The 24,844-nt window shown below is 42.2% G+C and overlaps 1 protein-coding gene and 1 long non-coding RNA gene across 3 annotated transcripts; both read right to left on the bottom strand.

The window, feature by feature from the left end:
* Nucleotides 1-513: 513 nt before the first annotated feature.
* On the bottom strand, nt 514-19,266 carry LOC307003078 (phospholipase A and acyltransferase 1-like). The gene is made up of 5 exons (XM_079621194.1): nt 18,949-19,266; nt 18,690-18,843; nt 18,385-18,490; nt 859-1,091; nt 514-700 (listed from the first exon to the last, which is right to left on the bottom strand). Exons 3-5 carry the CDS (start codon nt 18,485-18,487, stop codon nt 614-616), a joined length of 423 nt encoding a protein of 140 aa, XP_079477320.1. The 5' UTR covers nt 18,488-18,490; nt 18,690-18,843; nt 18,949-19,266; the 3' UTR covers nt 514-613.
* Nucleotides 6,332-9,798, bottom strand: LOC307003119. Of its 2 annotated transcripts, none has more exons than XR_013798623.1 (3): nt 9,769-9,798; nt 8,682-8,847; nt 6,332-7,860 (listed from the first exon to the last, which is right to left on the bottom strand). It is a non-coding gene; the product is annotated as an uncharacterized lncRNA (long non-coding RNA). The 2 variants fall into 2 exon arrangements; XR_013798624.1 differs by lacking the exon at nt 9,769-9,798 and adding an exon at nt 9,385-9,625.
* Nucleotides 19,267-24,844: the final 5,578 nt, after the last annotated feature.

Below are 24,844 nucleotides of genomic sequence, written 5' to 3'. Positions count from 1 at the left end.
ATGTATGTTGTATGTTCGGTTACAATATGTACTGCAATATTGTTTACAGTTGTGCACAGCTCTACCCAAAGGGAGTTTATGTTTGTTGTAAATAAGGGTGTATTTTTTCTTTTGCACAATGCTGTGAACAAATTAGAATTGCAAAGAGCATATGCAGTAAAAATGTGAAACATACATATTCAGTGTCTTGTACTCAGTTACCTCACTAAATACAGTAATGTGTAACTTTACTGTATTTTTCAAATGGCTGTGCAAATAGTATATAGTGCTGTCTTGAGCATTTTCAGGTTGCGGTGGGCTCTGGAGCATCATATGTCCACGGTGAGAGGTTCACATCTGCCTGATGAGATGTGTACTGAGGCGGCGTGTAAGGAAGTAGCCAATCAATAGTTTAAAAGAAGTAAAAAAAAATATTAAACCACTGGCTGCTTTAAAACACCTCTTAAAAGTCACATCAAAAACCTGTTCTGAGGGTTACATATTTCTTGTTAAATTGAAGATAGTGTTGTACAATCAAGACAAATCAACTTTATTATGATTGAAAAAAAAAAACATCCACAAAAAATTTAAATAGCATGTGAGTGCAGTGGAGGGGTAAAGCAGATTGAAGAAATTAATTCAATCTCGGAGAGAAAGATGCACCCATGTTTTCTGACATTTCGTTGGTAAAGTGTTTTTCGGTACTGAGAACAGTATTTGCCTGCAAAAGAGAAAAGACCAATATAAGGCAATTAGAAGTTGATGTTCCATGTGCATCCCTTATTAAACAGTATTGTGTTAATGTCAGCCCTGCATCCGGTTCTACAAAGAAGGATCTGTTTGTAATCAGAGTTATATAGAATACGATTTTAAATGTACCTGTACTGATATGGGTTTCCCGTAGCGAACTGTTGTGGCTATGTGCTCACAGTTGTTGTCGAGTAATCCATATACTTCTTTGCCATCACGGAACGACTGAACAGCTGCTCTCATCTTCTCTTCAGATTGTGGTGTATGTCCCATCTTATCCAATGAATTGTCGACTTTGCCACCAGGCCTGAGCGGACCTTCCTTCACAGTGGCTCCTGCTTTACTGTGTAGTCCACTTTCACCTAAAGGAAATATTTAACTGTCAAAGCCAAACTGTTTTCCCCCATACCTAGATTGATCCAGTAAAAACCCAACTGGGTAATTGTATGTGACATAATAATGTGATATAACTTACAATTAAAGGTCACCTGACCATGTCTGGATAATAAACAAAATATACAACAGACAAGCACATGCTGCACAGTATACTGTATACAGTTATGCCAGAATGTTTAAGAGCTATTACACAACAGCCTGTGAAACACATGTTGAATTGTTTAAATGCATTTTAAATCCTTAATAAAATGCATGTTACTGCAATACACACTTCAGAATATGTACTGTAATGGAAATTTTACATTTAGATGTGTTCTTTTACTTTTAGATGTATACAACTTTTATTGACGTTGAATATTTATTTTTACTCATAAGCATTTAAAGGAATATAATCATATAAGCTAAAGCACATTATTAAAGATATATAACTAAGGTTTTTAGAAATGCATAAGTTAGGACAAGCTTGCAGGAATGAAATGTTCTGGGTCATAAGAAGGCTGAGACTATGTGTACTCCAAGTGACCTTTTGTACTTCAAGTTTGAAAATATGAGTGCGCAGTTTCGATCAGCAGTTAAAATCAGCAGTTAAAAACAGGAAACTTTTTGCTGATATGGTATTGTTCTGTCTGGATAGAATTTATGTTAGACATGAGATCTTGAGCTAAGACGTCTCCCTTTAAGGTAACAAAGGATTTTTTTTTATACAGGATGTGTTAAGAGTATATAACCTTGTCGAAAGGGACTAGCCTTTGCCTTCTCATGTCAGATGCTCTCTGTGTGAGAATGCCATGGGCCTTCTCATATCAGACGCTGTCTGTATGTGAACGTCTTATTTCATGCATGAAATAAAAGCACAATTTGTTTAAACTTTCGAGAATCGACTTTGTCTCCTTCATCCAGGTTTTAATATTGATAATTTACACAACAGTACTCATGTTCAAAATATGTTGCTAGGTACTATTATTTAATTAATCATTATGTAGTTTTATACATTGCAGTGGTGCAGTGCATTTACATTGTGTCTTTACCTTACCATGAGGACATGGGTGAAAGTGCTTTGAGACAGGAATGTTTAGGTGATAAAAGAATACTGATCACCGTTGCAGTTAAAATAACAAGTTGACATTCGATAATTAACGTTAGTTCTCTTACGAGAGTTCTCTCGTACTGCGTCGAAGACGCTACGGGAAAGATTCTTTCTCGAGATATTGAAGCCTAAAAAATGAATCCTTAATTTTGTATTAATGTAAAACGCATTTCTGCAGCATACAGCCTTAGGCGGACAGCTTGCGCGCCTATTGGCTGCTCTGCCAGAAAAGCAGCAGCCTATGCGAGGCCTCAAGTGACACTTGTCCCGCCGAAACGGGCTGGCCTAGGCTATAAATACTCGAGCGTAGCTGCTCCAAACTGATTTTCTTTCACTTCACGAAGCTCTCGCATCGTTGGATCTGGATAGCAAGCCACCACCGCCGTCTGAGAAAGCAACTCTGCAGGACGTGCTCTTTCCCTGAAGCAGCTGATCATCGCCGCCTTCAGTAGCCGTTCCCTTAAGCGCTATCCGGCGTGGATTATATCCTTTTAACTTTGTGTGTGTTTTGTGTGTGTGTTCGCCGCTGCGTCACACATTTTTTACCTCACAAAAGAGCAACGAGTGTCTTTTTAAAGATGCCTCGCACCTCCTGTGGCTTGTGTAGAGCCCCGCTCAGCGACGGGGACCACCACTTCGTGTTTCCTGCCTGGGTGAGGATCACGCAGCTTCAGCTCTCGTCGATGGCGGCTGCCATCACTGTGATTTGATGCCTACGGTGACTCTGCGGACTCGCCTGGCGATCATTTACTGAAGCTGCATCTTTCCGCCCGCTGCAGTGCCGCGCCGTGAAAAGCGCCGTGCTCAGCGGAGCCCGGAACCTCCCTCCACCACGAGGTGCTCGCCGCTGCTGCCGCCAGCTTCTCCGCCCGCTTCGCTGGACTCTCTGACCGACGGACAAAGGCCGCTGTGTGCCGCCGTGTCCGTCATGGACGAGGAAGGTGAAGCCGCGTCTGTGGAGGACGACTGCTGTTCTCTCCTCGCTTCGGGTAGCGAGGGATGGGCGAGCTCCGAGGATCTCCCCTCCCCCGCCGCTCGTGAGCATCGACGAAGAAAGGCCAGCATCGATGCGCTTACCGGCTGGATGGCTGCTTTCTGCAGGGGAACGTACGTTACCGTCCTCACGACTCGCGCCTTTTCTTCCTGAGTTCACGAAGAAATCGTGGAGTCCCGGAAAGCCCCGTTTTCAGCCAGGATGCGCACTTCTGCTTCAAGGAAAGCGACAGTGTTAAATTCCCGCCGCGGCCGGATTTCACTAAAATGTCTCGCTCGCACAGTCCCAACATACGCGACCGTGCCAGTGTATTCTGCAGTCACCAAACCGGCATCAATGCTGTCCCGGCCACGGCCGATAGTGTAATATGTGTAACAGTAATGCCCACGACCCAGTGCCCATTCGTACACACAAGCACAGCCCTACACAATACAGGGCTTGCACACATAAAATCGACTCATGTCAATTGTGCATCACATGTAAGTTAGTGAACGTGCCCGCTTTTCAGTGCCCACAATCACTACACACTGCATGTCCCGTGGTTTCTGTAAAAACGAAACGAATGCACGGTCAGTCAGTTCTGATAGAGAGTACTCTCAGTGCTACACTGTGTCCCGGCCACGGCCGGTGGTGTAATGTGTGTAACTGTAATGCCCACGACTCATGTCGATTGTGCATCATATGTAGTGAGCGTGCCCGCTTTCGAGTGCCCACAATCACTACAAGCTACATGTCACACGGTTTCTATGAAACGAAACCGATGCACGGTCAGTCAGTTCTAATATACAGTACTCCCAGTGCTATAAACCCAGCTAACAAAATTATGTTCTGAGAACGTTGTGGGAACGTTGATTTGAAATGTTCTAAAAACGTTGAAATGTCCAGTTTGCTAAACGTTGCTGGAATGGTTTCTTAATGTTAGCAAAACGTTGCTGGAACGTTATCTTAAGGTTAGCATAACGTTGCTGGAATGGTTTCTTAATGTTAGCAAAACGTTGCTGGAACGTTAGCATAATGTTGCTGGAACGTTATCTTAAGGTTAGCATAACGTTGCTGGAACGTTAGCATAACGTTGCTAGAACATTAGCATAACGTTGCTGGAACATTAGCATAACGTTGCTGGAACATTAGCATAACGTTGCTGGAACATTATCTTAAGGTTAGCATAACGTTGCTGGAACATTAGCATAACGTTGCTGGAACATTATCTTAAGGTTAGCATAACATTGCTGGAACGTTATATTAAGGTTAGCATAACATTGCTGGAATGTTAGCATAACGTTGCTGGAACGTTAGCACAATGTTGCTGGAACATTATCTTAAGGTTAGAATAACGTTGCTGGAATGTTATATTAAGGTTAGCATAACGTTGCTGGAATGTTAGCATAACGTTGCTGGAACATTCTTAAGGTTAGCATAACGTTCATGGAACGTTATTTTAAGGTTAGCATAACGTTCATGGAACGTTATCTTAAGGTTAGCATAACGTTCATGGAACGTTATCTTAAGGTTAGCATAACGTTCATGGAACGTTATCTTAAGGTTAGCATAATGTTGTCGGAACGTTCGCATAACATTGCTGGAACATTGGCATAACGTTGCTGGAACATTATCTTAAGGTAAGCATAACGTTCCTGCAACGTTTTCCCCCAAAATGTTATTAACAATACAACATTCAAAGAACATTAAAATGTCCACTTTCTTTCATGTTAAAATGTTATTTTAAGGTTAGAAAAACAATTCTGCACCATTCGTTCAACTTAATTTTTTTATTAAAACAACCATGTGAATTATAGCGCACTTTTACATCACATCAAAAAGTAGAACATTTCATATGATTATCATACATTTTAAACGCTACATAATAGCTTAAAAAAACAACTACAAATATTTTCATGTAAACATTTAAATGAAATGAAAACTGTGTTTAAGGGTTAGTTCACCAAAAAATTATGTCAGTAATTACTCATGTTATTCCAACCCCGTAAGACTTCCGTTCATCTTCAGAACACAAATTAATATATTTTCGATGAAACCTGAGAGAACAGCACCAGTGATCGTTTCAATCACACAGAACGAGCAGTGATCTGCGTTTTATGTTGGCTGCTAGGCAAACACAGAAACAGCTGTCCTATCAGTCAAGTAAACATCAAATCAGCCTTTTATTAACTTTGTTTACTTTCTGTTAACATTACGATTCCTGAAGTCGTTAAGCTCCTGGTAACCCGCGGGAGCACCACAAGTTTATCCTCCATCATCACACTCTCCGGCGTTCAAAGCAACTGTAGCTTTTATCACTACAACGGAAGACCCGCCTCTCCATTCATTCAATTGGACAGTGGAAAAAACACTTTTACCGCTCGGAGTTGATTTTTTTTAACTCCAAAAACGCGAGGCGCCTGAGGCGCATAAACAGCGCGCAGAACGCGCACTGCCATAGAAATCAATTGAAAAAAGGCACCTCTCACTGCCAAAATCGCGTTAGGTGTGATCGGCCCCTAAATCAGCTTAAAATAACGCATTTATCGATTACATTGTTTCGCCACAAGGCGGCAACAAGTGACTGTTACAAAATGTATTTGTTATTGAATCATTTATTAAAGAGAATGTAGTAGTATGATGCTTTTGAAATAAGTCAGAAAGGCGTTTGCAGTTCTCTTCTCAGGCGCTCGTGTTCTCAGCGCCGCCCGTCAAAATAAAAGTCCCGCTTCCAAAACGTCGGCCAATAAGAAAAACTAATCGGCCAACGCCGATATTTGAAAAATGCCTTATATCGGCCGATATATCAGCCTGGGCGATATATCGGTCGACCACTAATCGTCCCAGCCCTAGAGTTCACGAGATCAGCGAGAACTGAGAAGATGACGCAGATGGGTCTCGATGTAGTGCGGCACTTTTGTGAACTCACTCAAGAGGCCCACAAAAATTATTGTCGTTGCTTGATAAATTTAAGGTTGAGCCACTGTAGTCACTTGGACTATTTTAACATGTCTTTACTAACTTTCTGGGCCGGCAGAATGAAATTGCATAGAAGCCTATGGAGGAGTGAGCCAGCTCTCATATTTCATCAAAAAATATCTTAATTTGTGTTCTGAAGATGAACGGAAGTCTTAAAGGGATAGTTCACACAAAAATGAAAACTCTGTCAGTAATTACTCACCCTCATGTTGTTCCAACCCCGTAAGACTTTCCTTCATCTTCGGAACACAAATTAAGATATTTTTGATGAAATCTGAGCGCTGTCTCACTCCTCCATAGGCTTCTTGAGGGATTGAAACTTGCCGGCCCAGAATAGTTATTAAAGGTGCAATGTGTAATATTTCTGAGGATCTATTGACAGAAATGCAATATAAGATCCATAACTATGTTTTCAGTGGTGTATAAAGACCTTACTTAATGAACCGTTATGTTTTGAGTCATTTATATCTACATAACCGCAGGCACCCCCTTCTATGAAGCTCGACATATTGTGACGTCATGTTTCTACCGTAGCCGACAGCGAACAAACAGCGCTACAGAGCGTTTCGTCACTAACTTGAATGAGAAGCTGCAGAAAACAGATATTGTTTAGGACAAGAGCCGACGGAGGGTAAATCTAAAAATCACGGGTCAACATCGGTGTGGCTTTTCACTGATGGAAGGGAAAAGCTTTCCCTTTCACTGAGGGAAAAAGGCTTTCAAAGCGACGCCGAAGTTGCCTGTTTTCTGCTGGATAGGTCAGGTATTCCAACTTTAACATTACAAATGAAAACTGTTGTTTCATAATGTTAGCATTACCTAGAAGCTAGCCATAGACACCGTGTGAAGTGACTTTTCCCTTGTCAGTGGTGTAAAATATGTAGGTATATTGTTTCATGTAACTTAGTTATTCTCCCTCGCTGTGTTATGGCTTTTCTGTGTGGGGATAAATGTGCTGGTTACGTTCGTGAGACAATCAGCTGATTAGTACTATTGAATGTAAAACACTAACATTAGCCTACAGCATAACAGTTCATACTAGCCAGCTAAACTAATCTGTTAGAAAAAATTTGTAGTCGGATAGTTTCAAGTGGTTCTTCTCCCTCGCTGTGTTGTGGGTTTGCTATGTGGGGAGAAATGTGCTGGTTACGTCGGCCACCGTAGCTTCTCCTTCCAGTTTGAGAAGGGAGGGATAGGCCTTAAGTGACTGGCTGTTTGCAATTCGCAAACCTCACCACTAGATGCCTCTAAAAATTACACACTGCACCTTTAAAGACATCGTTAAAATAGTCCAAGTGACTACAGTGGCTCAACCATATGTTTATCAAGCGACGAGAATACTTTTTGTGCGCAAAAAACAAACAAAACTAATGACTTTATTCCACTATTCATTATGTTCTCCGTGGGCCTAAGTGTGTTTACGTAGTATAACTGCACATAGTATATCTGTGTTGCACATCACCACGTAGGCTCACCATTGGCCGACGCTGGTCATGTGTGTGATGCGTGTGACCTATGGAGGAGTGAGACAGCTGTCAGATTTCACGAAAGTCTTACGGGGTTGGAACAACATGAGGGTGAGTAATTACTGACAGAATATTCATTTTTGGGTGAACTATCCCTTAAATATAAGTAGTGTGGGTGTGCCAAACTAGCACTGTGGTCCAGTCTGTGGTCCAGTCTCTTCATGCCCCGTCTATGGATAAAAAACAGATTGACTGATGTTACTAAAAATTGGTGAATTATTATTTCATAAACATTTGATAATAACAGTGTGGCTACTCCATAAATGTTAACCCTAAAGTTATTTAGACTGTGCTTTGAGTACTATAAATTTATATTAGTTTTTTTCCAACTGCAAACACATGTTTTCAAAACGATGTCACCCTTTTTCAAAACTCTACACACAATTCCCAAAACTGCACACACAAAATCTCCTTCAAAATGTAACACTGCATTCAAAATGTCATAAACACATGACAGAATGAAGCATTTGCATCAAATGGCAAACACTTCTTTCATAATAGTACATTTTTAGATATACCATGTAAACACTGTTGTTCTATATCTAAAGCACTCTGGTCTTTCATAGGCTTATATCTTCACTTCAATACAATGTTCTACAGTGACAGTAATCTGCTGAGAGCGGGAACAAGTACACTAAACACCAATGCAATGTAGAAACATAACATGTTTATTAGGCCAAACATTACTGTTGTATACAGTAGCATACAACACAACCATAAACATATGTAAACCAAAAGTATATTCTTTAGAATACAGTAAAGAACACAATTGTGTGTGTGGGGTCTCTGTCCATTGATGGCATCAATAGTTCAAAACAGGTAATCTGACCTTTGACCTATATGTGATTGGTTAGTGATCAGTAAAGCAATAAGTGTTTTCACATGTGAGGAGTGTTTTTTTTCCTCATGCAACAGTACATTCCACAACAACATGCTGGCACGCTGACAAAATTTTCGTCTTCGAGCATAGTACGGGGATAGTTTCTCTCACCTTAGAGCTCCAATTCAGAGGTCAATGCATCCAACGCTTGTCCTGTAATGGGATGATGTCTGTTTGGTATGCTTTGGCCTTGAGGGGGAAGAACTAGTAGAAGCTTGATGCTCCGCATCCGCCAGTTCAGACGCCAATCCCATTGGAAGTCTCTGTGGGGAAAAAACTGTAAACCACACAAGATTAAAATGTAGCTTACAAATGTTATACAATGGAAAGGTTCAATAACACATTGTAAAGGATTAGCTACACCTGAAAATTAATGAACTTCCATCATTGAGGGGAAAATAAGATAATGTGCATCAAAATTCTGTGTACCTGCTAAACTTTTCTAATTTGTACTAATTTGCCATACTATGGAAGTAGTGATATAATACTTTCATTGTATGACAATAGCAGCATTGAGAAAGGTCTTCTTTGAAGCTATTATAATAAAATTATAAAAATGTATAAACCAGGGCTTGGCATTAACGTTAACCCTGGTCTTGTACTTGTCCTTTGGACAAATAAATCGTTCATTCACTTGTAAAAAAAACAAAAAGTAGCTTGTCAAGTAATATATACATTTTTTGAAGTAAGGTTATTCATCTGTGTGTAACGTGTGTGTGTGTGCGCGCGCGCGCTGTATGCTTAACGTTAAATTAAAAGAGCACATTAATATGAAAACGGTGATTCAACTGACTTGGAATTAACGTTAACTTACCTGTGAATTAAGCGGTTGCGTGACATTCATGTTAATACTAGCCATAAATGGCATTATAAAAACGGCATTCCGTCATGTGAAAACTACGAAATAACCGTCCAGTGAATACTTTTAAGTTAATTAATTTTAAGATAATTTAGTTTACTTCCATTCACATTGAAAAAATTGCCACCAAAACCTTTACAAAATCGCTAATCAAGATTACAAGCCTAAAGCCTAAACTTACAGCTAAAGTCTAACAGTTGAGATGCTAACGGACTTTTCCCGAAGACACTAAACCATTTCTATAAAGTAAATATTCAACGGAAGCGTGTTATTTACATGAAAGAATGTGTCAGAAACATTTTTATGTACTATTTGTGTAATTTTGGGGACTAAACTTACCTGAAATTAGCGAAACCAACAGTGAGAGACCGAGTTGCTGCTTGTCGTCAGTTGAGCTCCCCGCCCGTTTCCATGGTAACCCCAGTTCAAATCTGGTTCAAAAGCAACTCGAATGTTCAGCGCGCGCGCAAATTAAAATACGTAGGAGTCACGCAGCATTTACATGAGAGAAGAAATGGAGGGAATTATTTGATAATCAGATAAAATATCCTGAAATGTGAGGTTAACATTAAGTGTATAGACTCGTGGCCATCACCAAACTGTAAATGGAATAAGAATATGAAGCATTGAGTGTAAAACAATGTTTACAAAGTCATTTATAATAGGTTATAATAGGCTATAATATAATGTAATATAGTCTATAATATTATATAGCTTTATATAAATGGTTAACGTGGTGTATAAATAAAATTGCTAAACATTTATTAAAAACTAAACATGATAAGGCATGGATAGCCTATATTTTATGAAATATACACAATATGTACACAATTTACAGATGTAACATGAGGAACAATTTAAAAGGTTTATGTTCAATGTATTTTTTAAATAATATATGTTCAAAATGTATTTCAATATATTTAACAGAGCTTCACATAATGTGAATAGCATATCTATCTATAAATTACAGGAAGGTCTGTCTGTCTGTCTGTCTGTCTGTCTGTCTGTCTGTCTGTCTGTCTGTCTGTCTGTCTGTATACTGTTAACCACATATCTCTCGAACCGTTAGTCCAATGGATTTCAAACTTGACATGTTTCTTGCTACGGGCACGAGTAAGTGCAGTGTCAAGTTTGACGTTGTTTGGATTAGAAATGCAAAAGATATCGCTAAATATATCGGCAAAAGAAGGTAATTGTTTAAAAATAAACATTCTGACATAAACACTCTGTCAGCTAAACATTTAGTCAGCTACACTGTTTACTTGTATTTATTCACAGCTTTTCTCGGAGTTCACTGTGTAGCCTGCTCCCTGAATCGTGTAGTAAAATTTTCCATATTTATTGTATGTCATTATGTCAGTATCAGTATTTGCTTTCATGCACAAATAAAAATGTCACTGAACTTTTGCTGTGTGATTGTAATGAGCCTAACCCAACCCTAACCCTAACCCTAACCCTAACAGGCACTTTGCCATCAATTACCTATTCACACACTGTTATGCTATTAACCAACAAAACATATCATATTCAATGCGTTCACAATCTCTTTTACAGGCATCATTTGTAGCCTATACACAAACAGTTTTTGCTCAAGCATATAGCGTTTTCTCTGAGTTCACTGTGTAGCCTGCTCCCTCAATCGTATAGTTCAATTTTCCACATTTATTTTATGTAATTATTTCAGGATCAGTATTTGCTTTCTACCATACACAAATAAAAATGTCACCGAACTTTTGCTGTGTAATTGTAACAATGAGCACTCAAACACACCAAAACAACAATTACTAAAAACACACACAAAAATTTATTTTGCACAGGCATTTTGCACTGGTTAATATAAAATTATTTATAGGCTATAAGTGCTGGTTTATTGGGGTGGTGTTATAAACTACTGTGATGTTTAAAATGTTTATATGGATATATAGTCATACAAATCTAGTGATTGTAAACTAATGTTAAGAAGCACACATTTGTTAAGTGTAGCCTACTTAACATTATGAGAATGTTCAGCAAATAACATGTTCCCAGAACGTTGTATGATAGCCTAAATATAACATTCATAAAATACTAATAACATTATAAGGACGTTCGGAGAACGTTGTTCTAATAACGTTTTTAATTAACGTTATGAGAACGTTCATCAATCACGAAATAACGTCAAAAAGACGTTCCAAGAACGTTGTTCCAGGAACGTTTTATATCAACGTTATGAGAACTTTCATCAATCACGAAATAACGTCAAAAAGACGTTCCAAGAACGTTGTTCCAAGAACGTTTTATATCAACATTATGAGAACTTTCATCAATCACAAATAACGTCAAAAAGACGTTCCAAGAACGTTGTTCTAAGAACGTTTTATATCAACGTTATGAGAACTTTCATCAATCACAAATAACGTCAAAAAGACGTTCCAAGAACGTTGTTCTAAGAACGTTTTATATCATTGTTATGAGAACTTTCATCAATCACAAATAACGTCAAAAAGACGTTCCAAGAACGTTGTTCTAAGAACGTTTTATATCAACGTTATGAGAACGTTCATCAATCACGAAATAACGTCAAAAAGACGTTCCAAGAACGTTGTTCCAAGAACGTTTTATATCAACATTATGAGAACTTTCATCAATCACAAATAACGTCAAAAAGACGTTCCAAGAACGTTGTTCTAAGAACGTTTTCTATCAACGTTATGAGAACTTTCATCAATCACAAATAACGTCAAAAAGACGTTCCAAGAACGTTGTTCCAAGAACGTTTTATATCAACGTTATGAGAACTTTCATCAATCACAAATAACGTCAAAAAGACGTTCCAAGAACTTTGGTTTTAGAACGTTTTCTATCAACGTTATGAGAACGTTCATCAATCACAAATAACGTCAAAAAGACGTTCCAAGAACGTTGTTCTAAGAACGTTTTCTCTCAACGTTACAAGAACGTTAATAACGTTATATGAACGTTCCGAAAACATTATTTTAATAACGTTTTGTACTAACATTTACACAACTTTTAAAGAACGTTAGTGAATGTTCTGGGAACGTTCCCTGTTAGCTGGGAATGTACCCGCGTTCACGCACCCACATTTATTCACAAACATGCCGAGCCGTACAGGACTCGCACCGCGCGCTCTCTCTCTCAGCTGAGAGAGCTGAGCGCGCGTGGGCTGCCCGCTCGATTAAGCGCGCCCCCGCATCATACGCTGCAATGGCGCCCATGTTACAGCACACGGCTGCTCTCGTGTCGCCGCCATTTCGCGACCAGAGCCCGGTTTTTCAACCCGTGCAAGCACAGCTCCGTACAACACAGGGTCTGCACACATGAAATCGACTCATGTCGATTGTGCATCACATGTAGTGAGCGTGCCCACTATCCAGTGCCCACAACCACTACACACTGCACGTCCCGCGGTTTCTGTAAACACGAAACCAACGCACGGTCAGTCAGTTCAAAAACACAGTATCCCCAGTGTTATAAATGTGCCCGCTACCATGCGCCCACATTTATTCACATAACGAGCCCTACGGGGCTCGCCCCGCGCGCTCTCTCTCTCAACTCAGGGAGTCGAGCGCGCGCGGGATGCCCGCTCGATTAAGCGTGCCCCCCGTCTCAGACGCCACGGCGTCCATGTTACAGCACACGGTTGCTCTCGTGTCGCCGCCATTTCGCGACCAGGGCCCAGAATTTATTCGACCCCTAGTTACTCGTGCGGATGCATGGGAAAGACTCAGAATGGGTCTTAACCCTCTGGAGTCTAAGGTGTTTTTGGGGTCCTTGAGATGTTTTGACATGCCCTGATATTTGTATTTTTTTCAGTTGCTTATAAACATATTAATGGCAAAGGTGTAATTACACTCTATTTAGCACGAACATGGCTATCATAATATGTGAGCAACATATATGTACATGTTTGCATTTTTGAGAGAATATTATTTATGCGTGGTTATTCAAAAAACTCAAACTTAAATTGTCTGATATAAGACCACAAACGACCAACTTCACATATTCCCACAATACTTTTGACTAATGGATCTTGTCGGCTTGAGTATTTACTTCAAAATGATCTGAAAATCATCCGGGCTAATCGTTCACATTAAACAATAGATTGATTTAAATTTTGTAAGACACTTTTTGTTTGGAAAGGCAATATGCAGGTGGGCGTGAATGATCCAACAAGGTCATGAATAATGTCCTCATTCACACCTGAGGAGACAAAGAAGACCTGCTAATGCTGCAGTGCATACTAATGAGCCTTAGGTGTCACTGTGGCTACAAGAAAAAATGCAAAGACAACACACACACATATATACATACATATATACATACATACATATATATACCGGTATATATATATATATATATATATATATATATATATATATATATATATATATATATTACTACAGAATTGGTTCAGAGTTGGAAACATCTTGAAAAAAGTGTATTTTTCCACAAACTGTATGCTTGCAAATTGTATAATATCCAAGGTAAACATTTCTAGTAATTGTGCAGTTAATTCTCATTCGTATTTTCAGAAAGTTTTGGATTATGTAGGCTATCCTCTCCCCAAATTTGTCACTAATAAAACACAAAAATAATTTATAGAGAAGGCTTATATTGACCTTTTAAGATTTTGTTTGCACCTTGTAAATTAGGTTTTGATGTGGCAGTAAAAGCTTTATAAATAATCTATCCAAAACGAAATTTTGTCTTTCATATTTCGTCTGTAACATATGGTCTTTTATAATATATATTAGGGCATAAATGTTAATTTGCAGTTTAATATGTTGCTTATACAAATACATTTTATTTCAACGTATTCAGTCGATTTTTACTCATCTCAGTAGGCAATATAGATAGTTTGCTAAAAGCGAAACTCGCGCGAGCTGTAGTAAACAACAGCATGCGCCGTTCATTCATTCAAACACAGAAACGCGATTCAAATTTAAACAGTCTTTTGCGGTTTACAGACACCATTTCATATCGCGATTAGAACAAAGCACTTACTGATGATCTGCAGCTGGATCCGTTGTTCGGCTACTCCAGCACGTTTGAGGTAAAATTTCCAGAATTATCACGATATTATTATTCCTCACAGCGAGCGTGTTGTCCAGCTGTTGTGGGCGTTGACTGGTTTGCGTGTTGCTTCAGATTATCTGCGTTTGAATAGCGCGCGCTCTCGATGGGCGTGTCACATTAGCGGAGTAATGAGGTGCCAGAAGGATAATGAGCACAGCTGATCTCTCGCTCTTTTTATATAGATTACATAAACAGAGAATATTTGTTTTAGTTTTGAATTAGATAATTTAAAACTACACACTTAAATGATTATAGAGATATATAGCTCATGTCTGAGTGAATAGTATTCGCTGAGATTTGTTTAAATTTAGAAACGTGCTTCAGAAAAAAAGTTCACGGAGACGGAGAGGCATAAAGCACTCCCTGTTTAATTTCTTTATTTTACAAAAGAACAATGTTTTATTTCGATTGTAAGTGGACACATAAAAAAGTAGACATTTAACAGCTTATTTTCTCATATTTCTTAAGGCTGTATGACCAAAACTGACTGAGTATTTTAGGTCTATTTTGCTGCTATGTAAAAAAAAACGAGCAAAACGCGCCCGCGCGTTTGCCGACCCCAGGGGGTTAAAAACTATAAAAAGAGGCTATTCGCTACAGTTCTTTCGACGCCCTCCCCGTTGCACGGCGAGATTCGAAACTACGGTAAAAACAGAAGTAGCACATCTACTTCGGGCCGAAATAGCGAAGCTATTGAGCAAAGGGGCCATAGAGCCTTTATCTCAAGCTCAAAGTGAAGGGGGTTTGTACAGCAGATATTTCCTGGTGGCAAAGACAGACGGGGGTCTCAGACCCATTTTAGATCTGAGGTATCTGAACAGAGCGCTTGTGAAGCGGAAGTTCAGAATGCTCACGACCAGAAAATCCTCGCGCAGATTCGCCGAGGAGACTGGTTTATGGCAATAGATCTGAAAGACGCGTATTTTTAAATACAAATTGCGTCACGCCACAGGCGATTCTTGAGATTCGCCTTCGAGGGCCAGGCATATCAGTACACAGTCCTGCCATTCGGCCTGTCTCTAGCACCTCGTACATTTACAGTGTGCATGGACGCGGCGCTGGCACCCCTGAGACTCCAAGGCGTTCGAATTCTGAATTATTTGGACGATTGGCTGATTCTAGCTCAATCACGTTCAGAACTCACTCGCCACAAAACCTTAATACTCGATCGCCACGAGTGCTTAGGTCTCAGAGTCAACTGGGAGAAGAGTTTACTGTTTCCCAGTCAAAGGATTTCCTTTTTGGGAACGAAACTGAACTTGCTGTCTATGACGGCCCACTGCAGTTCTGGCTAAAAGCGCGAGTGCCGCGCCAAGCATGGGTTCACGGTCATTATCGCCTCAAGGTCAATCAGGAGTGTATGTCAGCCCTGACACCATGGAGAGCGCCAGACTGGTACCGATCAGGTGTAAACCTGGGGACTTCCTCGAGCCTGAAGGTGGTGTCCACGGACGCGTCCACCTCAGGCTGGGGAGCACTGCTCGAAGGCAGACCGTTCTTTGGCCAGTGGTCAGAACAGGTCAGGCTACCGCACATAAACTGCCTGGAAATGTTGGCAGTGGACTTTGCGCTGAGGCGCTGTTGTCCTCGGATAAAGGGACACCACGCCCTGATCAGTTCAGACAACATGTCGGTAGTGGCCTACTTAAACCACCAGGGGGGTGTGAGATCCCGAAACCTCTTCAGGTTGCCGGAACGCATCCTGGTATGGGCCCAGCACAACCTGCGCTCGCTGAGAGCAATACATGTGCCAGGGCACCTGAACGTAGGCCCGGACAGACTCTCACGGAACAATGTTCCTACGGGAGAGTGGTCTCTACACCCACAGACAGTGCAACTGCTGTGGAAGACGTTCGGCAGAGCGGAAATAGACCGAGGGCTCGATTTTGCATCCTCGCCCAGAACTATGGTCCCTACATGTGTGGGCTATAAACGGGTACCCGCTAACCTCCCGAAGGGAGTACTAGACACGATCGAGCAGGCTAGAGTCCCGTCCACTAGGCGGCTCTACACCTCTGAATGGTCTGTGTTCTCTGGTTGGTGCTCAGACCGAGGTCTGTCACCCCTACAGTGCGGGGAAACGGAGATTCTCTTCTTTTTACAGGAGCTGTTGGATAAGGGTAGAACCCCATCCACGCTCAAAGTCTATGTAGTGGCTATATCAGCGTTCGTTAATCCAACGCTTGGCCGTTCACTGGGCAGGAACGACCTGGTGGTTCGTTTCCTTAAAGGAGCTAGGAGGTTGAACCCTCCCAGACCTCCTTCAGTCCCCACCTGGGACCTTTCTACGGTACTGAATGCCATGAAGGGTGCCCCGTTCGAGCCTGTTCACTCAGTTGACATGAAGCACTTGTCTTTCAAGACCGTGTTTCTTTTGGCTCTTGCTTCAGTGAAGCGCGTATGGGATTTGCAGGCACTCTCAGTGAGAGCGTCTTAAATGGAGTTCGGGCCTAACGACTCTAAAGTCGAGTTGAAACCGAAACATGGGTACGTGCCTAAGTCCCTCAACACACCGTTCAGGGCTCAGGTCATCTCCCTGTCGGCTCTGCCGGCCTCCGAGGACGGAAATAGCTCCCTTTGTCCGGTCAGGGCATTAAGAGCTTATGTGTCCCGCTCCGCTGTTTTTCGGCAGACGGAGCAGCTCTTCGTTTTGTTCGGTGGGCGTTCTAAAGGGCGAGCCGCAACGAAACAAAGCCTGTCTAGATGGGTGGTGGATGCCATAGCGCTGGCCTACGCATCAGAAGGTTTAACATACCCACTGGGCATCAGAGCACACTCTACGAGGGGCATGGCCTCTTCGTGGGCCTGTTATAGTGGAATCTCGTTGCAAGATATTTGTACGGCGGCAGGCTGGGCCTCCCCGTCTACATTTATAAGGTTCTATAACCTAGAGGTTCCCGCGTTGCAGGCTAAACTGCTCTCGGTCTAAGAGACTCAAATGGTGTCCCTGCCCCGCATCGCGGCCCAGATCACCTTATGTTTAAGCATCACTCACTGACAACTATGTCCCATGAGCTGCTATGACCCGCCATATATATCTATTTATTACATATATATGCTATTTTAAAGGGATGATGCTATTCTAGCCGCTCTCCTTATAAAACTCTCTGTGAGTTGTTGTGTGTAGGCACTTGCATGCCTTGGGCGCGCGCGCCCTTGGGTGTCTGTGCTGGATCCGAGCACGCACGGCGTTTTACATGGGGTTCCCGTAGCGTCTTCGACGCAGTACGAGAAAACTCTCGTAAGAGAACGTACTCGGTTACTAACGTAACCTCGGTTCTCTCTAGAAGAGGAACGAGTACTGCGTCTCAGGGCCGTGCATGCCCACTCTACTCCCACTCACTTGAGGCCTCGCATAGGCTGCTGCTTTTCTGGCAGAGCAGCCAATAGGCGCGCAAGCTGTCCGCCTAAGGCTGTATGCTGCAGAAATACGTTTTACATTAATACAAAATTAAGGATTAATTTTTTAGGCTTCAATATCTCGAGAAAGAATCTTTCCCGTAGCGTCTTCGACGCAGTACTCGTTCCTCTTCTAGAGAGTACATTTCATATTCGCATTGCATTGCGCATACAGACCATGAATACAATTATGCATGCGATTCACATGTAAAACAATGCTTTTGAAAGCTCTATAGTGGCTGAAAAATAAGATAAATTACCCTTTTCCCCCCATTCCGGGTCTGTCAAATATGGACTATAACTGTGTTTTTTAATCCTTTACTGCATAAAGCAGTAGCTGAAACGTAGACGTTAACAGAAGTGCAGAATGAGTGTATCAGTGTTCTTGTAAAAATTGTAAAAAGTATTTAAGAAGCACTTTTAGTAAGACAGAGGCTATCAGAGATAGGAAATTGAAGTTTCTACAGAGATTCACTGTACCTGTAAACTCGAGAGCCATATCTTGTCCGTCTTTCTTCCCAGTGTACACCGCATAGTGTGTGTACAAACCACGAGAGTATGCAATGAGGTCTCCAAATTTCATGGCCTAGAAAAAAAAAAGACTTGGCAAATATACAGCACTGAATGAAATTCTATCAACTTGTACTTCCATGTAGGATAAACACATAATAGCAGGTTTATTCCAAACTGAAATTAAAGTCTTACATTACCATTGTTTTCACTGTGCTTGTATAGTATAGGAACATCATAACATACCTTAGTTTTAAGTTCGAAAACTGACTTACTGTAGCAACAGTGATCAATTGACAGGACACCACAGGAGAATTCTTCGGCAGCAATCGTGTTGGATTTCAACTAGTCCTGCTGCTCTTATATACACTAATATACTCTATGAGGAAGAGGAAGTTTGAGGCTATGAGGAAGTGCCGTCCCCTTTTCCTAGAACAGTAAAATTGCACAATCAATTTCTAACACTTGTTTACATCAAGCATAATTGGCTGTGGTTATTACAATGAGCTGCTCCTTCGCTTCCATTGGTCGTACCGTATTTTCTTGGCTGTGGTTCAGTAGTCGAGTCTCCTTCATTTATATAGCACTTTTTACAGTACAGATTGTATCAAATCAGCTTTACAGTGAAAATAGGAAAGTCAAAGAACAGATATTGTTTTGGCATCTACAGCTATATAAAAAGTTACTTTCCAACTAAAGTGAGTATTTAGTTGGTTCATTTCTGTTATAAAAAACATTAGTTATTAACTTTAGGGGCCGCTTACACGACATTATAACTGAAAACAAAAAACATTTTGTGTGTTTTTAATGCGTTTTGGCCGTTCATTTGCACGACAGTAGTGTGTGTGTGTGTGTGTGTTGTGTGTGTGTGTGTGTGTTGTGTATGCTATCTAATCAGCATCTTGATATGCCACACCTGTGAGGTGCATGGATTATCTCGGCAAAGGGGAAGTGCTCACTAACACAGATTTAGACAGATTTGTGAACAATAATTGAGAGAAATTGGTATTTTGTGTACATAGAAAATTCTTAGATCTTTGAGTTCAGCTCATGAAAAATGGGGGCAAAAACAAAAGTGTTGCTTGATAATTTTGTTCAGTGTATGTACTCTTAGAACCATCTACAAATTATTACATTGTAAAAACCAATTAGTAAACTTTCTCATAAATATTCCACAGCAGATCATAAGGAATCCCTTGTCGTAAACGTGAAATACTCGTTGCCAACTACTCTGAAACCATGAGTCATGAGCTCGAAAGGATGGATACCACTTTTAAATTTTTAATATCCAATTTCAAGGCCAGTCCTCATCATGTTTAACATTGTTAACAATCATATTAGGGCACATAGCCGTTCTTTTGCAGCTAAATGTGCTCTTCAAGCACTCTTCGTTTACTTTCTAAATGTTCTCTGGATATTTAGTTTTGTACATGTAGTTTTTACATGTAGGCCTGCTTATTAGGAATTCTAAAAAAAAAAAAATGATTCACTCTAGCTGGTGTTTTGACCTTAAACACACCATGAACTTCCTCTTATAGTTTTAAAGGGTGTGGAGTATGTGACAAAACAATCATTTTTACAAAGAATTGAGATGTATTTATGGTGTAATGAGGAACCTTAAACACAATATATAAGTCCTCTTATAGTTTTAAAGGGTATGGAGTATGTGACAAAACAATTATTTTTACAAAGAATTGAGATGTAATTATTGTGTAATGATGAACAGTTCTCTTACGAGAGTTCTCTCGTACTGCGTCGAAGACGCTACGGAAAGATTCTTTCTCGAGATATTGAAGCCAAAAAATTTATCCTAATTTTGTAATAATGTAAAACGCTTTGCAGCAGCCTACAGCCTTAGGCGGAACAGCTTGCGCGCCTATTGGCTGCTCTGCGGCAAAAGCAGCAGCCTATGCGAGGCCTCTCATGACGCTTGACCGTCCGCCAGAACAGGCGTGGCCTAGGCCCATAAATATCCGAGCACGGCTGTAATAATCGACGTTCCCTGCATCGCTATCCGGCGTGGAATTATATCCTTTCTAAAGTGTGTGTGTTGTGTGTGTGTGTTCGCCGCTGCGTCACACATTTTTTCCCGCACTAAAAGAGCCGAGCGTCTTTTTAAAGATGCCTCGCACTTCCTGTGGCTCGTGTAGAGCCCCACTCAGCGACGGGGACCACCACGTGATTTGTGTTTCCTGCCTGGGTGAGGACCACGCAGCTATAGCGCTCGCTGATGGCGGCTGCCATCACTGTGACATGTTGCCCATGGTGACTCTGCGGACTCGCCTGGCTTCATTCGCTGAAGCTGCACTTCCGCCCGCTGCAGTGCCACGCCGTAAAAAACGTCGCAAGCCATGAGACACTTTCTGCCCAAGCGCTCCAGCTCTGCGACAGGTCGCCCTAAACAGCCGCCTACTCGCACTCAGCAACGCCCCGCGCCCGCCGCCGCGCCCCAGCAGTGACAGGCCCGAGACCCGAGACAGCGCTTTCGCTCAGCTGGACGCCGCCCCCCGCCGCGTGGGCCTCGGCCAAAGATTGTGCTCAGGGCCCGAGGCCTCTGCGCCTTCCTAGCCCGCCTAGGAAAACGACGGTGTGTAAGTCCCGCTGCGGCCGGATTTCAACCAAAGATTTTCGCTCGCACAGTTCCAACACACGCGACCGTGCTAGTGTATTCAGCAGTCAATAAACCGGCATCACGGCCCGTTTGCCTGCACACAAACGCCGTTTTCACGGCGACCCAGATAAATCTGAAAAAGAGTGTATTTTCTGGTGTCCCGGCCACGGCCGATGGTGTAATGTGTGTAACTGTAATGCCCACGACTCAGTGCCCATTCGTACACACAAGCACAGCCCTACACAATACAGGGCTTGCACACATAAAATCGACTCATGTCGATTGTGCATCACATGTAGTGAACGTGCCCGCTATTCAGTGCCCACAATCACTACACACTGCATGTCCCACGGTTTCTGTAAAAACGAAACCAACGCACGGTCAGTCAGTTCTAATAGACAGTACTCCCAGTGCTATCACGCACCCACATTTATTCCCAGACATGACGAGCCTTACGGGCTCGCCCCGCACGCTTTCGCTCAGCTGAGCTGCGTGTCAGCTCTGATACCATAGAGTGCGACAGACTGGTACCAGTCAGGTGTAAGCCTGGGGACTTCCTCGAGCGTGAAGGTGCTGTCTACGGACGCATCCACCTGAGGCTGGGGAGCGTTGCTCGAGGGCAGACCGGCCAGTGGTCAGAACGGGAAAGGCTCCCACACATAAACTGCCTGGAAATGTTGGCAGTGGACTTCGCGCTGAGGCGCTTTTGTCCCCGGATAAAAGGACATCACGTCCTGGTCCGTTCGGACAACATGTCAGTAGTGGCCTACATAAATCGCCAGGGCGGTGTCAAATCCCGAAACCTTTACAGGTTAATGGAACGCCTCCTGGTTTGGGCCCAGCACAACCTGCGCTCGCTGAGAGCAGTACACGTGCCAGGGCACCTGAATATCGGCCCAGACAGACTCTCACGGAACAATGTTCCTACGGGAGAGTGGTCTCTACACCCACAGAGAGTACAACTGCTGTGGAGGACATTCGGCAGAGCAAAAATAGACCTGTTTGCATCTCAGGAAAACGCTCATTGTCCGAAATTTTTCCCAAAGAGCAAGAACGCGCTGGCCCACGTCTGGCCCCGCTGCCCGCTCTATGCTTTTCCTCCTGTCTCGCTTCTACCTCAGGTATTGGAGCGAATCAGGGAAAGTGGATGCTCAGTGCTACTCGTGGCTCCGTTCTGGACAAACCAAGCATGGTTTCCAGTACTGATGCAGCTGACGAGCACTGCTCCATGGCCGATACCAGTGAGGAGGGACCTCCTCTCTCAGGCCAGGGGCTCAATTTTGCATCCTCGCCCGGAGCTTTGGTCCCTACATGTGTGGGCCATCAACGGGTACCCGCTAACCTCCCAAAAGCAGTATTAGACACGATCGAGCAGGCTAGAGCCCCGTCCACTAGACGGCTCTATTCCTCTAAAATTTATGGTCTGTGCTCTCTGGCTGGTGCTCAGCCCGGGGTGTATCACCCCTGCAGTGCGGGGAAACGGAGATTCTCTCCTTCCTACAGGAGCTGCTGGATAAGGGTAGGACCCCATCCACGCTCAATGTTGATGTGGCGGCTATAGCAGCATTCGTCAATCCAACGCTTGGCCAATCACTTGGTAGGAACGACCTGGTTGTTTGTTTTCTTAAAGGAGCTAGGAGATTGAATTCTCCCAGACCTTTCTACGGTACTGGATGCCATGAAGGGTGCCCCGTTTGAGCCTGTGCACTCAGTTGACATGAAGCACTTGTCTTTCAAGACAGCGTTTCTTCTGGCTCTCGCTTCAGTGAAGCGCGTGGGGGATTTACAAGCGCTCTCGGTGAGAGCGTCGTGTATGGAGTTCGGGCCTAATGACTCTAAAGTCGTACTAAAGCCGAAACATGGGTATGTGCCTAAGTCCCTCAACACAACGTTCAGGGCTCAGGTTATCTCCCTGTCGGCTCTGCCGGACTCCGAGAACTCTGCGTCGCTTCGCCGATGAAAATCAGATTATTACAGCCGTGCTCGGATATTTATGGGCCTAGGCCACGCCTGTTCTGGCGGGACGTGACGTAGAGGGCTACCCCTGCTTCTGCACAAGCATTAAAACCTAATCCTCACAGGGGAATAGGACCAGATTCTTTCAACATACCTAAACCCATCCGTCATAGGCGATGGGCTTAATTTATATAAGATTGGGCTGTCCCGGGTCTTGAAACAATCATGGAAAAATGGTCTGGCGTTGTCTTTTCACAAACCTAACCTAACATTAAGTCCCCAAAGCGTTATAATTGTCATGAACACAGCCAAACACAGCCAAAAAGTATTTATGTTTGTGAGTGTAATGAGTGAAAGAACGTACCTGAATCATGAAAGCAGGGCTCTCAAGTTTGATCAAAAGCTCTCAAGTTTGATCTGTTAGGGGAGGAGCCACCCATATATTTGCAGCAGCTGCCCCTCGCTCCAAATATTTGCAGCAGCGGAATAATTCGCTCAAATTTTAATTTAGCCTATATTGTTCATAATTGACCAGCACAAATGGAAATAATAACAATTGGTGCTCATTGTTCATATTCAGTCATAACAACTTGCCCTGAGCATGTAGGCCTATGTCAAGTTGTGTGTGTGTAAAAAAAATATTTTACATGACACTATTTCTTTTCACGGCCATAGGTTAAAAATCTACTACTAAAATAAAACAATCTACTACACTATTTCAGTAAAAAAAAACTATTTCAATTCTCCTGATGTTCTCTTGTAGCCTATACTTTCTTTATGTGGGCTTCTAGGTCGCTAGCACCTTTATTTGACACTGACAGAACTAGGTAATATCAGGAGAGTTTTAGATTATCTCGACAGGTAGAGATCCATCTGTTTTAGATATAGATCCATGTCCCTAAAGACCTGAGTATGTAATAATGATTGGGAAAACATTCATGCATTTAAGGGTTAAGCCACAGCTCATTGGCCGCTGATGCAACAGCAACCAATCAGTAAATGATGATGTGATCGCTACCAAATGAGTTAAGGACCTATCAGCCTTCGCCATCTAGAGTTTCATGCCAGAACTTGGTATTAACTTTGCAACTACATGCCAACTAACTCTCATCATGACGTTTTATTAACAGAGTTTGGGAGGAACACGCTCAAATGATCTATCCAATCATCACATCGTTTCAACCTGAAGTCAGCAATCAGAAATCAACATGTCTAGCCAATCAGCATGATAATATATACACAGTCGGCACCTATGTTGCTTGACAGTTTTCAGCATCCCTCCACCACCCCGTCTCCACACTCACCTGGTTACTTTCCTAACCATAAGTACGAGGGGAGTACTCTAGATTCGGACCAAATTCCGCTAAATCTGCTAACACTTTATTTTGATGGTCCACCAACAGACATTTTACTGACTGTAAGTAACTTTGCAACTACATTATCATTCTAATAACCCTAACCTAACAGCCACTTACAGTGTATAAATACTCGAATAAGAGTTAGTTGAAATGTAGTTGCAAAGTTACTTATAGTTAGTAGAATGTCCAAAGTGGACCGTCAAAATAAAGTGTAATCTAGCTGTCTAATAAGAGAGCAGGGATCTAATAGGAGTCCTTTCCTCTGGTTGTGTGTCTCCGACGATGCACAACCACACCAACATCTAATCAGATCTGGCATTTTTACTATTAAATTGTATGTCTTTTTTGTTCCACCTGGCAAAATGCCTGTACATTAGTAGGCAGACAATTGGCAGAGTCCCAATAGTGATTTAAGGAGCAAAAGTCCTGCTTGTGTGTTTGCTGAGGCCTTTCCAAGAGAAATTGCTTGATTTTCAACCGAATCCCTTGGGTTTCTGCCTGAGCA

Source organism: Phoxinus phoxinus (genome assembly GCF_949152265.1).
Source record: "Phoxinus phoxinus genome assembly, chromosome: 8".
Classification (NCBI taxonomy): domain Eukaryota; kingdom Metazoa; phylum Chordata; class Actinopteri; order Cypriniformes; family Leuciscidae; genus Phoxinus; species Phoxinus phoxinus.
Note: the sequence above shows the minus strand (reverse complement) of the source record. Positions and strands in the feature narration are given on the sequence as shown.

Coding starts and splice junctions, on each gene's coding strand:
- LOC307003078 (XM_079621194.1), bottom strand. CDS start 18,487: ATGAAATTTGGAGACCTCATTGCATACTCTCGTGGTTTGTACACACAC. Junction 1,092..18,384: donor TATGGCTCTCGAGTTTACAG/GTACAGTGAATC, acceptor TATTTCCTTTAG/GTGAAAGTGGACTACACAGT. Junction 701..858: donor GGAAACCCATATCAGTACAG/GTACATTTAAAA, acceptor TCTCTTTTGCAG/GCAAATACTGTTCTCAGTAC.